At 43.7% G+C, this 15,687-nt stretch overlaps 1 protein-coding gene across 1 annotated transcript in view; it reads left to right on the top strand.

Moving 5' to 3' along the window:
• The window catches only part of LOC102864206 (2'-5'-oligoadenylate synthase-like protein 2-like), a 13,063-nt gene extending 1,924 nt beyond the window's left edge, over positions 1-11,139 (top strand). Inside the window, exons 2-6 of the mRNA XM_006890504.1 lie at positions 362-650; positions 2,712-2,887; positions 5,906-6,147; positions 8,555-8,696; positions 10,654-11,139. Of these exons, the coding sequence (XP_006890566.1) occupies positions 362-650; positions 2,712-2,887; positions 5,906-6,147; positions 8,555-8,696; positions 10,654-11,139 (1,335 nt within the window). The remainder of the gene's footprint in view (positions 1-361; positions 651-2,711; positions 2,888-5,905; positions 6,148-8,554; positions 8,697-10,653) is intronic.
• Positions 11,140-15,687: the final 4,548 nt, after the last annotated feature.

Below are 15,687 nucleotides of genomic sequence, written 5' to 3'. Positions count from 1 at the left end.
GTATCAGATGCACCTTAGTCTCCAGAGAGACACCATTGCTCTTCAGTACTTTGGAGAGGTCCCTAACAGCAGACTTTCCCATGGCAATGCGCCTTTTTAATTTCCTGGCTGCTGGTGCCAAGACTGTTGACTACAGAGCCAAGCAAACTGAATTGCTTAGCAAGTATTTATTTTCTCTAATTACATGGGGGGGTGGGGGAATGAATCCAGTAATCCCTATGTCAAAAGCCACTATGTAAAATGGAGATTAAGCATGCCTTTTGGGACCTGGGTAAATAATAACCTGATTTGAATGTTCCTAACTCCACTGCAGCCTCAGGCACCAGGTCCTGAAGGAGGAGCTCAATTTTGTCTCCCACAGGGCGGATCCTCAGGGAAGGGGACGACACTGAACCACTGCTCAGATCTGGACCTGGTCCTGTTCTTGAGCTGCTTCTCCAGCTTCAGAGACCAGGCGAGGCTCCGAGAAGACGTCATCGACTTCATCAAGGAGAAAATGGATCACTGTAAGAGGAGCCTGGCCTACAACCTGTCACTGGTGTGGCCCAGAGAGGGCACCAGAGCTCCTCGCTCCTTCTCCTGCCAGGTCCAGTCCAAGAAGAGCAGCGATGTAGTTCGAGTGGACGTACTCCCGGCTTTTGATGCTCTGGGTAAAGACAGAGGTGGACTGAGTCTAGAGAAACCAGCCAGGACCCCTCCACCCACCAGGTCTGGGGAAGGTTTGGGAAAGTAGAAACCAGTGAGGAAAGATTAGCGTTTTTCCAGGACGATAGGACCGGAGCTGTGCTTGAGGGTTAAGTCCTCTCATGGACACATGTATGTGCATCTACATCCGGTTGTTGCAAGGGAAGAGGGGTCTTCACCCAACATGGGTTCCTGCTCAAACCAAGGAGGCGGTTTCACCCTGACCCTATAAAATAGTGGTGAGTCGAGTAAGCGCTTCATGCCTTTAGAGTTAAAGACAGAACTAGGTAGAAATAATTTTTTATGCAATTAACCAACCTGCTAAAATGATTAAGTCAGTGACACTTCCCCATTCTTAATCCAAACCATCTAGCATGCCCAAATAAGCAAAGGCCAGAAGTTTATTTGTAATTCAGTTATTTTGAACCTTAAAATGCTCTTTCCCACAGAAATAAACCCCCCATATGCAAGCATTCATTCATTTTCTAGAATCTTCCATAAGCCTCTAACAATTGGAATATTCATTAAGTACAAATGGAAGGGATCTGTAGAAAAAGAGAGGAAAAAACCCCTCTATTAATAATCTCTACTATTACAACTAATCTCTACTACTACTAATCTCTTAATCTGGAGTAGGACAGCTCTGCCTTTTTGTGATAAACACATACGTGGGAATTAGCAGACTCAGTTATCGGTAATTTAATCTTGTGTTTTGTAAACTTCCCTCTTAAAAATGCAATGGCTCATTTTTTTAACATTAATTAGGGTCTTTATTAGTTCAGATATTTTGTCATTCTGACTTGATAGGAAGGGAATACTGGTGGATTGTTGTTGTTCGGTGCCATTGAGGGGAGTACTACCCATAGCGACCCGGTGAGCAACAGTTCTGAGCCCTGCCCTATCCTGTGCCGTCCTCACACTTCCTGACACAGTAGAGCCCATTGCAGCAGCCACCGTGTCATTCCATCTGGTTGAGGGGAAAATGAAATAGTTCTTAAAAAAAAACCACCAAAAAACCCAAAACGAACAGAATTCTTGTTTTGTTTTTCTTATAATACACATTTTGTTTTACAACACTCGTTTCAAGGAACACAGTTCTTTTTTTTTTTAACTTTTATTAGAGATTTCATTAAGGTTAATCTCTAAGAGGAACACAGTTCTTAATACTTTGCAAGTATGACTCCAATCCGGACTTTCCAGTTGTGTGGCCTCTGGCAAGCTATTTTTAACCCCTTTAGAGACTCCACTGACAAGCTATTAAATGAAACAAAATAATTTCAAATTGAACCTGAGGCTATTGGACCTATAAAAAAAATGACCACCTCCTGGGAGCTCCACTTAGTTTGACCTACTCCATGGAGCTGTTGTAAGGATTCCACAAGTTTATCCCAGTGCTTGGCATATGATGAGGAGTCTTGTGTCTGTGTTAGGTCTTTAAAAGTCAGATAACATTTGTGTGTGCTACTGAAATATCTCGGTCCCTGGGGGTCGGGGTGGTGTTGAGTACCTGTGAGTCGGAAGCAATCCGTACCTGATCCTCCAGGGAGACATCAGAGGCAGTTAATCACACAGGAGGAAACCTCCCAACCTGCTATCATGGAACAGCTGGTAGATTTGAACTGCATGCCTTCAGGATTGCAGCGCAGATTCTTGCCACTGGCCAGTGCGAGCAGTTTTGGTAGATTATTGATGTGAGAGTTGCAGCTGCAAACTCATCCCCAGGGACTCCAAGGAGGAAAACCTGGAGATTCCATACGTCAAGAAAACCTTATGGAATAGCTCTCCTCTGTTACACATTGGGGTCCCCCTGAGTCTGCATCCACTAGACAGCATTGGGGTTGTGCCTTTTTCTTTCAGTTACCAAACCTCTAGGCCTCCAGCTATTTCGTTATAAGATGGAAAGATTAATAACGCTAGGGTTCAGATCGCATGAGATCATTTATGTAGGCTCTAGGTGCAGAAGACCTTTTCTGTCGTCCTTGTCTCAAAGCGGCTATTTTCCTAACTGGAGACTTTTCTCCTCCCAGGACCCTTTTGTCCAGATAGTAAGCCGTCGCCGGAAATCTATGAAGACTTAATAGCCAGCACCAGATGCCCCGGGGAGTTCTCCCCATGCTTCACGCAGCTGCAGAGGCACTTTGTGAAAAACTGCCCAGCTAAACTGAAGGATCTGCTGCGGCTGGTGAAGCACTGGTACAAGCATGTAAGAACGGGGTGCCTGGCTCGAAGGTTTGGGGGACCACGGGGAGAGAGGGCAGGCGCGTCGCAGCATATTTTTCAAAAGGGAAAAAGAAATAATAGACACAAGCCAGTAGTCCAGCCATTGTTGTTACAGTTAGGTGCTGTTGATTCAGCGCCGAGTCAGAGAGCCTCTGTACAAAACACAGCAAACCTCTGTCCGATCCTGCAGTGACCTCGGTCAGCGCTGTGTGCCTCAGTCCATTTGGTTGAGGGTCGTCCTTTTGTGCTTGCTCTTGGCTTTACCAGGCGTGATGTCTGAGGTCTTTCTCCGGGGATTGGGCCCTCCTGACAGCAGGCCCAAAGCCTATGAGGCAAAGCCATTCTGTTTTTCTTCCTAATTGCACTGATTTTATTTTTTTCTTGTTTTGTATTAAATATTTTTTATTGATTTTTTAATGCAATGTACATATTTTCTAAATAGCATTCAGTTTATTACAAATATTTGGTATTGACTTCCCATATTTACCCCCTTTTGTTTTTATCATAATTATGTTATCATCTAGATGAGCATTTTTTTAAAGAGCATTTGGAATCACATATTTTCCTTTATTTCTTGAGAAGCTTCAGCCATTTTTTTAATTTTTATTTTTTTGAGAAGCTTCAGCCATTTTAAGATACTCTGCAAGATTTTACTTGCATGTGATTTTCTTTTTAAAAAATTTTTATTTTATTAATTTCAATGAACATTTACAGAGATTTTGGATTTCCATTCATTCATTGTTGCACTTTTCTCCCTGCCCACCCCGCCCCCCCAGTTCATTCCCCTCTTTGAAAAGTAAAAGAAAAATTCTTTCATTGGTATATGATCCCTCCACACACACACACACACCCCCACCACCCTGAGTACACTCCACTCTGCAACTTTAATTCTGGACTCCTGTGGTAATCATAATACTCTATCATAGATCGCTTTTAAACTGTTCTCTCCCTCATCTGTTTCAATGCAGTATACGTAATTTATCCAGGTTTCCTCAGTCTTACCCCAACACTGACGTCAGTCCCATTCTACAACAGTGGCACCATGCAATATTTGTCCTTTTGTGACTGAGATATTTCACTCAGCATAATGTCCTCCAGGGTCACCCATTTTGAATAGTATTTCATGAGTTCTTGTTTTTCAATGCAGTGTAGTATTCCATTGTGTGAATATACCACAACTTCTCTATCCATTTGTTTGTTGATGGGCACCTGGGTTGTTTCCAGCTCCTTGCTATTGTGAACAAAGCTGCGATTAACATGGGCGTGCATGAATTTTCTTTTTTAAGAAATTTTATTAATTTTAATGAAAGTTTACAGAGACTTAGGGTTTCTATTCATTCATTGTTGCACTTTTCTCCCTGCCCACTCCTTCCCCCCCAATTCACTCTTCTCCTTGAAAAGTAAAAGAAAAACTCTTTCATTGTTATGCAATCCCTCCCCCCAAGTCCACTCCACTATGTCGCCTTCATTCTGGACTCCTGTCATGACAATAATACCCAATCATATACCCCTTTTTTATATATATATCCCTTTTAAACAGTTCTCTCCCTCATCTTTTCAATGTGGTATACATCATTCCTCCCTTCCTTTTCTGTCTTCCCTCAACCCTGATGTCAGTCCTGTTTTACAACAGTGGCCCTATGCAATATTTTTCCTTTTGTGACTGAGATATTTCACTCAGTATAATGTCCTCCAGAGTCATCCACTTAGCATAATATATTATGAGTTCCTTGTTTTTCAATGCTGCATAGTATTCCATTATGTGAATATACCAGAGCTGCTCTGTCCCTTCATTTGTTGATGGGCATTTGGGTTTTTTTCCAGCTCTTTGCTATTGCAAACAAAGCCACTATATTGCATGTAATTTTAATGATATTGTTAGATAATTTCCACATTCTGTTGAATCACGCTTCTTTGAAATGGGCACTGATATGGATCTCTTGCAGTTAGTTGGCAAGTGACTGTCTTGAAATTTCTTGACGTAGATGAGGGAGCACCTCCAGGGCTGCATCTTTTTGTTGAAGCATTTCAGTTACTGCTTCATAAATCCCTTGAGCTTTGTTTTTCACCCACACTTCAGTGCAGCCTGGACTTCTCCCTTCACTACTATTGATTCTTGATCATGTGTAATTTCCTAAAATAGTTCATTACCAGTCATTTCTTCTTGGTACCATGACACTATGTATTCCTTTCATCTCATTTTGATGTTTCTTGTGTTGTTCTAGGTTTTGCCCATAAACTCCTTCAGTATTGCAACTTCAGGCTTGAATTTTTCCCTGCAGTTCTTGCCGCTTGAAAAGTTCCACTTTCAGAGGCTGTGTTGAATAGCGGGCAAGCTGAATTGTGTGGGTCAGATACTATCATTCAAAGCTGTTTATAAACAGAACGTTAGGCAATTGTGAGCGATAACTTTTGTGTCTTTGTTTCAGCCTCAGCAGAAATGGCACAAGAGGGTGGCTTGAAAGAACAGAAATGATTCGCAAGCAGTTCTAGAAGCTAAAAATCCTATTGAGGGTCTCCATCTCAGTTCTTTCTAAGAGACTCTCTCCTGGGGTTTAATAATTGCCCTCTACCCTTGGTGTTCCTGAACCTTCCTTTGTAAACAGATCTTCACATGGCAATGTATTTCGCCTGCGTGTGTGACTCTGTCTCTGATCTTCTCGTTTGATGTGATTGGGTGTAGGGCCAGCCTACTCTGGTCTGACCTCAGTAGAAGAACAAACAGTCACACTTAAAGGCTTGGGATTAAGATTTTTAACACCAGTTTTGGAAGGACACGTTTAATCCATAACATTATATTATTATTAATATTATTATTATCATTGTTTTTGGTTCTATTACCTTCTGGGAAGCACTGTTTGTAAACATTTTTGTGTGTGTGTACATGATGAAATAGAGAAACTGGAAAATCCCAGGCAGAAATCTCTCTCTCTCTCTCTCTCTCTCTCTGTGTCTCTCTCTTATTCTTTGTCACTGTCTTTTTCTCTCTCTTTCTCAACAGTATGTAAAATGTAAAAATCGAAAAGTACCCTTGCCTTCAAAATATGCACTGGAGCTCCTGACCATCTATGCCTGGGAAATGGGCACAGACAAAAGTGACAACTTCGACATGGACCAAGGCTTGGTCGCCGTGATGGAGCTCCTGAGGGACCACGAGGATGTCTGTGTTTACTGGACCAAGTACTACGATTTCCAAAGCGAGGTGGTCACAAAGTGTATCAAACAGAAGTTGAAGGAACCAAGGTGAGTGAGTGGAAGCCTCAGCTCAAACACTCGAAAAAGAAAAGGGATCGATTTGCCTTGTAACTGAAAATTGAAACAGTGATTATTAAGGGCTGTAAGCCAGATGGTTGCTGTGTCATTATAGTCAGCTCTGCCCCACCCAAGCTTTTGGCTTTGAAGTCAGGCTACTTCTTTCATGACAGTGAAAAGATCAGGCTTCCTATGTGGATTTTAAAAAAACAAGTCACAGTTTTGAGGGAAACTTCAAAAAGTAGCAAGTAACTAGAAAGAAATCTTATTCCACACACTGTCTAGAAACTGTTGGTATTTATATACTAATTTTGCTGATGTATTTGTTTTTTTTTCTATATTTTATTAATTTTCATAAACATTTACAGAGATTTTGGGTTTCCATTCATTGACCGTTGCACTATTCTCTCTACCCTCCTCCCAGTTTGTTCTTGTCCAAATGCCACAGTGCTTGTCAAAGCCAGTTCTGATTAATCTTCTTTGTCAGTGTGTCCTTTGCCATTCCCTATCACTCCTCCCTGAGAGAGACTTCACCCTGAGTCATAAGGAAAAGGGGATGGCGTATTCTCTTAGCTACTTCCTGCTGAAAAGGGACGCTGTGGGTTTCAGGGTGAAGATCTTCTCTCACTACTCTAAAGGGCCCCTTTGGCAGTAGGAAACACATAGACTATTATGGAGATTGATTTTGGAATTTAGATGCACTCTTATTGATTGTGCTTGGCCGTACATGTTCAGATCCTTGAAGATGTATCATGGGGGTGTTGCAACCTAGAAGACACAAATTTGACTAACAAGTTATAAGTACATGAGTCCAAAAATTATGGAAAAGTAAAAGAAAAGATTCTTTCATTGTTTTACAAACCCTCCCCCAGGTCCCCTCCACCATGTAGCCCTCGCTCTAGTCTCCTGTGATGACAGAAATACCTAGTTATATATCTCTTTTAAACAGTTTTCTCCCTCCTCTGTTTCAGTGCAGTATACATTATTGAACCCATCTTACTCAGTCTCTCCCCAACCCCAAGGACAGTCCCATTCTACAACAGTGGCATCATGTAATATTTGTCCTTTTGTGACTGGGATATTTCACTCAGCATAATGTTCTCCAGAGTCAACCATTTTGAATAATATTGCATGAGTTCCTTGTTTTTTAATGCAGCATAGTATTCCATTGTGCGAATATACCACAGCTTCTCTAGCCATTCGTTTGTTGATGGGCACTTAGGTTGTTTCCAACTCCTTGCTATTGTGAACAAAGCTGCAATAAACATGGGTGTGCATATATCTGCTTGGATGTCTTGTTTTTTAGATATATTTTTCTTAAATTGATAATTTTAACTCTTGAACTAATTTCTAAGCTTGCAGTCCTTGCATGTGTAAATTTTGTCTTAAAGAATTTTTTTAAATTGTATTATTTTTACATGTACCGTCAAATCAGATCTGACTGGTACAGGAGGAGATTGCCCCCTCCTTCTCCAGCAGAGCATCTGGTGGATTTGAACCGCGCACCTCTGGGACTGCAGTGCAGCATCTTGCCACTAGGCTACCAGAGCTCCCTTGTCTTAAAGAGTTTTTAATAAAGACTTAAAGGCTAAAAAAACCCAACAACAACCCAGTGAATAACGGCAACAACAGCCAACACTATCGCCTCCAACTCACAGCAACCCCTCCACGAGGTTTCCAAGGCTGTAAATCTGAACAAGAGGAGATTACTGGTTTTTGTGCCAAAGAGCAACTGGTGAATTTGAACTCCCAGAGACTGGCAACCCTCTGGTTAGCAGCTATGGATTACACCACCACAACCCCTTCTCGTGACACGCTGCTGTTGGGTGCCTTCGAGTCAGAACCACCCCACAGCCGACCCTCCAGCGAGTTTTCAGAGGCAGTAAATCACACGGGAGGAAATTGCCCATCTGTCTCCCACAGAGCAGCTGGTGGATTCGAACTATGTACTTTTGCGTTGACAACATGACTTCTTACCATTATGTCTCCAGAGCTCCCTTTTATATAGATATATACCATCTAGTGTATCTGTAGGGAGCTGTGGTGGCCTAATGGCAAGAAGCTGCACTGTAATCATGAAGGCATGCGGTTCAAGTCCACCAGCTGCTCCACGGGGGAAGGATGGGCAGTCTCCTCCTGTGTGATTAACTGCCTCTGAAAACCCACTGGAGGGTCAGCTATGGGTCAGTTCTGACTCCATGGTACACAACAACCTCAGCATTATAAGCAAAAGTTCTAAAATAAAGCTTGATTGTTCCAGGTTGGGTTATATCCCGAAAGCAAGAGATTCAGTGTTCAGGAAGTCCACCCGCCCCAGAAACAGACACCATCCGCCTCCTCTGAAGTCCGAGGGCCAGAATGATGAATGTGGCCCTGACTCGCCCCTTCTCTCCCACAGACCCGTCATCCTGGACCCAGCTGACCCTACCAATAATTTGGGGAAGGGGAAGAGGTGGGACTTGGTGGCCAAAGAAGCTGTGCGTTGCTTACGTCAGGCCTGTTGCCAGACTGAAGACCCCAGCCAGAGCTGGGAGGTACAGGTAGGACCTAAACCCAGTACTAACTCAGTGTTGTCTTCACTTTGACCCCACGGCAATCTCTCAGAACTTCTACCACAGGACCCACAATTCCACTGTACAGGCAGCACCTTCCCTGGAGATCTCCCAGTCAACCAGGGGTGCCATTTCCCCCTCCTGAAGATGGCTGGGCCTCGGTTTTTTCCCTCTGGAAAATGGGCCTACAATGTCACCTCTGATCTGTATGTAGCCGGTTGAGAGAGAGACTTGAAGAATTCACTCACATCCACCCGTCCTGTGAGCGAACATTTCCCATTTTATGGATTGTCAAAACCCCAACTTCCTGCAGTTAAAATAGATTTCGTAGCTGTCTCCAAAAGCAATACAAGAATAGCACAGGGTTCCACTGCAGACGAGAATGAAAGGGTCACAACTGTCCCAGGTCTGAACATTGCATAAGACATCAGGTTCATCTACCAGAACTCTGTATGTGCCTTAAGCATTTCATTACCCTTATCTGTTAATCTGACAGGGCCCGAAATTCACATCAGGCAGGGAAATTCCGAACCTGTCTGCAAAGGCAGCCCTGGAACACCTAGAACTAGTTAGGTACCCAGAGCAGCAGAAGGGCCCACGGCCTTGCAATGTCCTATTGGCTGTGAACACACAGCCAACCAAGGGACCCTGGTGGCAAGAGTCCCCAAACCGGCCAGTGCTTCCAACTACGGTGACAATTCCCATAAGCTTTATTTTTGTTATTATTTTGCATTTCATGAAAAGAGGGCACACGTTCCTAATAGTTAAAATATCAGCAGTTGAAAGATACGTACACAATGGTAAAGTCCTCTTTGCATCTCAATTCCCTGACTCCAGTTCTAGACCTCCCAGCCGTCCACCGGTCCACTGCTTCTATGGGTATGCCATCCACATTCAGCCTCTTGCCTGTGTCTGGGCATCCTGATTTTTGCACATTTTTTACTTAGATAATCAAGCTGTTTAATAACTGAATTATCTTAGAGACAATTCCACATGCAAACCTAGTAAGTATCATTGTATTACATAAACTTCATACCAAAATACTTTTGAGTGTGAAAGGGGGGGTTTGATATTAACAGCCAGACAATAGACATAATTGCTCCACAATTATCCTTTTTTCGAATGAATCCTTTTAATAGCTGTATGGTGTCTAATGTGTGAAGATACCTTCATTTCTATGACCAGTGCTCTTCAGGACACTTTGCGATTTTGACCATCGCAGTGGACATCCTTGACTATGTTAGTCTTTGCACACTGGGATCAGGGCCTCACATATGTGAAATAATTTATCCTCACACTAGCTGGATGGTGCTGTAGTACTGTTGTTCTGTTCAAGGAGCCGGTGAGGATTCTGAAGTAGTATAAGAAGAAATCATTGGGCGATCCCTTGGCAGCTGTGACCTCGTTAGATTGAGTTGGAAAAACCAAGGACATGCAAGCATCAAACTGTCAAATGTCCTGCTTTGCCTGGGAGCCTCAGTTGATGCCTGAAGTTGAAGATAATTGTTTCTAGTAACTCCTTTTACATTTGTTTTGGTGTGGTTTTTTTCGTTTTGTTTTGTTTTGTAAGTCTTGTGTCCTGATGTTGTTGTTAAGTCCATTAGGTCAAGTACATCTCACCGTGACCCTGAGAACAACAGATCTGAGCCCTGTCCTGTCCTGTGCCGTCCTCATCATCTCTGACACACTTGAGCCCATTGCTGCAGTCACTGTGTCAGTCCATTTCGTTGAGGGTCTTCTCTTTTAGTGACCCCCCCCACCTTTGCAAGCATGCGAAGAGTATCATCTCTTAGCAATATATCATTCCAAAGAATATCATCTTCCAGCAGCATGCCCAGAGTGTCTTGACAGGGTGGTAAATGATATCAATTATATGACTGAAAAACTTTGGAGGAAACAGGTAGCCGTGACTATCCAGGGAACTCCATCTACCCTTCCCTTTCAGCGAGCAAGAGATGTCCGCGTGACGGTGAGAAAGACGGGCGAGTACAACTTGACTTTGTTCGTGAACCCCTACAGCCCCGTTTGGAAGATGAAACCAATGATTAAGAGTCATTATGGACTCACAGGGCAGCAGCGTCTCTCCTTCCAGAATCCAGATGGGGACCGGCAGCTTCTCAGCAGCCAACAAACCCTTGCAGATTTTGGGATTTTCTCTAAGGTGAGCATCAGAGTCCTTGAAACGTTCCCCCCTGAGATCCAGATCTTTGTGAAGGAATTGGGCGGCCAGAATAAGCCTTATGCCATTGACCCTGATGACTCCATCTGGGACTTGAAAATGATGATTGAGTCGGCCGGGGGGCCTTTATTGGAGGACCAGATACTCAAGTTCCAGGGTCGGCGACTACAGAATCGTCGCAGCCTCAGAGACCTGCAGATCGAGGACTGTGACACCGTCACGCTTCTCAGGAAAGGCGGTCCCTGGGTGTAGCTGTGACGGGGATAAACATTTCTCAAGTCCCCTCACAGTTCTGTCTCCCCCTTCTACTACCCCTTTCTCCCAAGACCATCGGGTTATTTTAAACCATAAATACAATACTCTGTAGTGTTCCAGTGATTCATCATTACCTGGAGAAGAAAATTCAAATTCCTTTACTTGGTTTTTAACGGTCCTTGACAATCTCGCCCTCGCTTGCATCTTTATAGCCTCTCTGTCTTAATAACTAGAGCTGCTCACACAGAACGGGGACCGGAGGATGACTGTTAACCACAGAAACGTACTCTCACATTTTAGGAGGCTAGAAGTCTGCATTCAGGGAGCTCTCGTGACCTAGTGGTAAGGAGTCTCACTGCCAACCCAAAGGCAGGCGGTTTGAATCTCCTAGCTGCTCCCAGAGAGGGAGAAAGATGGGCGGTCTCTTCCTGTGTGAGGTAGATCATAGATCAATAGTAATTCTAAACAATACAATGTATATTAATGATCGTACTAAACACAATGTAAATGAAAGATTGTCTAATTGAACATGAATGGAACACAATGTGAATGAATTATTACTGTATGCAAACCAATAAAAAAAAAAAGCCTCCGGTGGAGGTTCATCCTGTGAGTGGGTTTTGACTCCACAGTGGGGGACAACAGCACCAAGCTCCAGGGGGCGCCTGGGAGCCTGTCCCTTCATGTCAGCTTCAGAAGGTCCGCATCTCCTTCCAATGCCTGTAGGCCCTACTTGGGTTTCTTTCTCTTCTCTCTCTTTCTCTCTCTCCCTCTCTCCTCTCTTCTCTCTCTCAGTGTGTGTGTTGATCTTCCCCTGGGTCAAGGAGGAGCTTCTCAGAGCAGTGACTTCAGGGCCAAAGGACAAGTTCATGGCCCTATTTTTCTTTCTTTTTTTTTTTTTAAATTATACTAGTTTATTTACAAAATTCAAATACCTTGTTTTTCAGACCAAATACTTTGAATTTCCCTCAACCTCCTCCATCAAATTGTACTATCCCATGATTAATTCAGACACACACACACACCCTACACATCCTCATTCCTCTGCTTCCCCGCCTTGGATCCTCATACTCCTTCTTCAATAATGGTTTCATACAATATTTGTCCTTGTGCGACGGAGTCAGATCACTCAGCAGAATACTCTCCAGGTCTCGTTCCAGCCCACACCCCTGAACAATGCTCCTGACATCAGGTCAGAGCTATGACTGGCTTTAAGGGCTAGAATGTCACCTTAATCCTTTTAAAATCAATTCATTTCTCAAATCTCAGGACAATGATTACAAAATCGCCACGTTCCATCATTGCAAAATTACTGAGAATCCGGATCCTGCCAAATGGGTGTATATTTAGGAGAGGACGCGATTCAATCCAAGACTCTCCTCACGCTCAAAACAACCTTTCTCCGCATGATGTCGTCTCTCATCCCTGGAGTCAGAGCTTCTCTCACCCCCTCAGTATTGCTACTCTCATCAGATAACTTTACCACTCTGGCTGCACCTCATTGGACCAGCTATGGCCATGTGACTCAGGATAAAATTGATCTAGGCTAAGACAAGCCTCTTGACTTTGAGAGACTGTTGTTTGTTGTGGTTAACAAAGAACAGACCAAGGTCATGAAAACATTACAGAATCAAAAAATATATCCACCAGGTGCTCTGCTGGAGAAGGAGGGGCAATCTCCTATACCAGTCAGATCCGATTTGACGGTACACATAAAAAAAAAAAAAATAAAATAAAAAAAATTTCTTTTTTTCTTGGTTCAAGTAAGAAACCAGAAGAGATTAATAATAGTCTCATATCTCACTAGTGTTGTTGTGATGTGCCATCAAGTCACTTGCGACTCATAGTGACCCTAAGTACAGCGGCTTTGACCCCTACTCTATCCTGAGCCAATCTCACTATCTCCAACACACCCACCGCCATTACCCCAGTCACTGAGTCAATCCATCTCATCAAGGGTCTACCCCTCTTCTGCTGTCTTTCCACCCTCCCAAGCATGATGTCTCTTTCCAAAGACTGGTCCCTCCTGGCAACATGCCCCGAGTATGTCAGACGAAGCCTCAGAATCCTTGCCTCCAAGGAGAAGCCTGGTTTCACCCTTGCTAAGATGAACCTGTTTGTTCTAGCAGTCCATAGTACATTCAATACTCTTCTCCAGCATCATAGCTCAAAGGCTTCTATTCTCCTATCATCCTACTACTACGGGTACACAGTGCACATTGGTTGGCCTATCCAACAGCATAGCTCAAGCCCTTTCCACCATGGTAAAGAACGTTGTCCTGTTATATCTAAGGTCACCATGAATTAAGACAACTTGATGCCATCTAATAAGAAAAGCCACTCGCCAGAGTCCAGAATTATCTAACTTCAGGCATAGCTGGATCAAGAAGCACCAGTGTGCCGCCCAGAGAGTTTTGGCTCTCTTATACCTGGTAACATATCAACTCAAAACACCCTTTTGTTTGCTCATGACTGCGGCTTGGCTGAGCGGTTTTTCTGATCTGAGTTGGCTTCCCTGAAGCAGAAAGCCTACAACAGGCTCTCTCACATGTCTGGCAACTGGCTGGACAGACAGGAATGACTTGACTAAAGTGTTTTTCTTCTTAAGCCTCTGTCTACATCAAGTTGACTAGTGTTTCTGGTCAAAAGAAGGCATGCGGTCAAGCCTTAATCCCCATGGCTCTTCAGTCAAAGCGGAAATCACACGGAGGGAGATTGCCCATCTTTCTCTCAAGGATCCACTGGTGAATTCAGGCTCCAGAGACGTGTTGCCTTGAGGTTAAAGAGTGCGAGTTCCCCATAGACTAAGCCACCAGAGCTGCCCAAGCTCCATCAAGGGCTGGGAAAGAGGCAACTTCTGTTGCCTTGGAGAAAGTGCAACCATGTATTCCTTAAAGGCAAGGATGGTGACACTTCATCTCGGATACTTTAGACATGTCCTTGGAAACAGACATCATGCTCAGAAAGGTGCAGGGTCAGCGGATGAGAGGAAGACCCTCAACAAGATGGACTGACACAGTAATTTAACAGTGGGCTCAAGTATATCAGATAATGAGGCTGGTACAAGATACGGCTGGGTTCAGATCCGTCTTTCATAGGGTGGTATGAGTCATACTTGACTCCATGACATCTAAGAACAACATTTCTTGCCTGCAAGTTGAGTCATGGGAGTCACTTTAATTTCCTGAAGGGTAACTAAGGGACGTAGTCTTGGGGCTCCCACCAGTCTCTCTCAAACCAGCAAGTCTAGTCTTAAGATTTTTGTTTCGTTTTGCTTCATGTTTTTCTCCCACTCTGTCTAGCACTTTCTATTATGATCCCTCTGAGAGCAGTCAGCCATGGTAACCGGGCACCACCTAGAGTCACAGAGATTGAAGTTCATGGGACCCGGTAATTTGAAGGGCTTACGCTGGAGGGTGACACAGGATAGGGCAAGGTTCGCACCTGTTATTCATATGATCGCTATGAGTCATACTTGACAGCACCTAATGATAACACTTGTCAATAAAGAGGGTGACCTGTCCCTTCAGATCCCATAACCATTCTTACCGGAGATGGAAAAAGTAATCACCAGCTTTACATGGAAAGGAAAGAGACCCGAGATAAATTGACTTGAGTTTGATCATTGTGGAGGCAGCTCTGTCAGTCAATCAAAAGCACTACTTTCTACTGACAGAAGAAAAACAAAGGAGATGGCCTTACACTTTCCTGATCTCGAAACGTACTATGCAGCCACAGTCATCCAAACAGCTTGGTGCTGGGACAGGGACAGATACATAGACCAGTGGAATAGATTTGAGAGCCCAGCAGCAAATCCTTCTGCCTGTGGGCAATATGGTCTTTGAAAAGAGAGGAAATCTATGAAGTGAGGAAAAGACAGCCTGCTTAACAAATGTTGCTGGCCAAACGGTGCTGGAAATCTATTTGCAGGAAATTGAAACAAGATCCCTACCTCACACTATATGCAAAAACGAATTCAAGATGGGATCAAGGAATTAAGTGTAAAAGTTGTGGAGTAGCTAAAGGATTCAAACTGCCAACCGTTGGGTTAGCAGCCCGATATATTATCACACACTGCTTTGCTGCAATCCCGAAGGTACACAGTTCAAGGCCACCAGCTGCTCTGTGGGAGAAAGATGGGCAGTCTCCTCCTGTGGGATTAACTGCCTCTGAAAACCCACTAGAGGGTCGGCTATGGGTTGGTTCTGGTTCTATAGTGCACAACACAACACCCCCCAAAAAAACTCTTAAAGAAGGCTTAATTATAGGGCCATGCAGTTTGATGGTTAGAGGGAGGTGTTGGTAAAGGAAAGGGGGAAAGTCTGGTGTGAGAAACAATGTATTTGAATTTCATGAATTTGTGTGCAAACCAGTATAAAATAAAATTTAAAAAAAAGAAACACCATAATACCCTATCATATATCACTTTTAAACTAGTCCAGAATTAAGGTTGCAGAGTGGAGTGTACTCAGGGTGGTTTGGTGGTAGGGAGGAGTGTGGGGGGGTTGTATACCAATGAAAGAATTTTACTTTCAAAGAGAGGAG

The sequence above is a fragment of the Elephantulus edwardii genome, unplaced genomic scaffold (assembly GCF_000299155.1).
Source record: "Elephantulus edwardii isolate Elephantulus edwardi_28Jun2011 unplaced genomic scaffold, EleEdw1.0 scaffold00089, whole genome shotgun sequence".
NCBI lineage: Eukaryota > Metazoa > Chordata > Mammalia > Macroscelidea > Macroscelididae > Elephantulus > Elephantulus edwardii.
The sequence above is the reverse complement of the archived record's forward strand: the minus strand, read 5'-3'. Positions and strand labels throughout refer to the sequence as shown.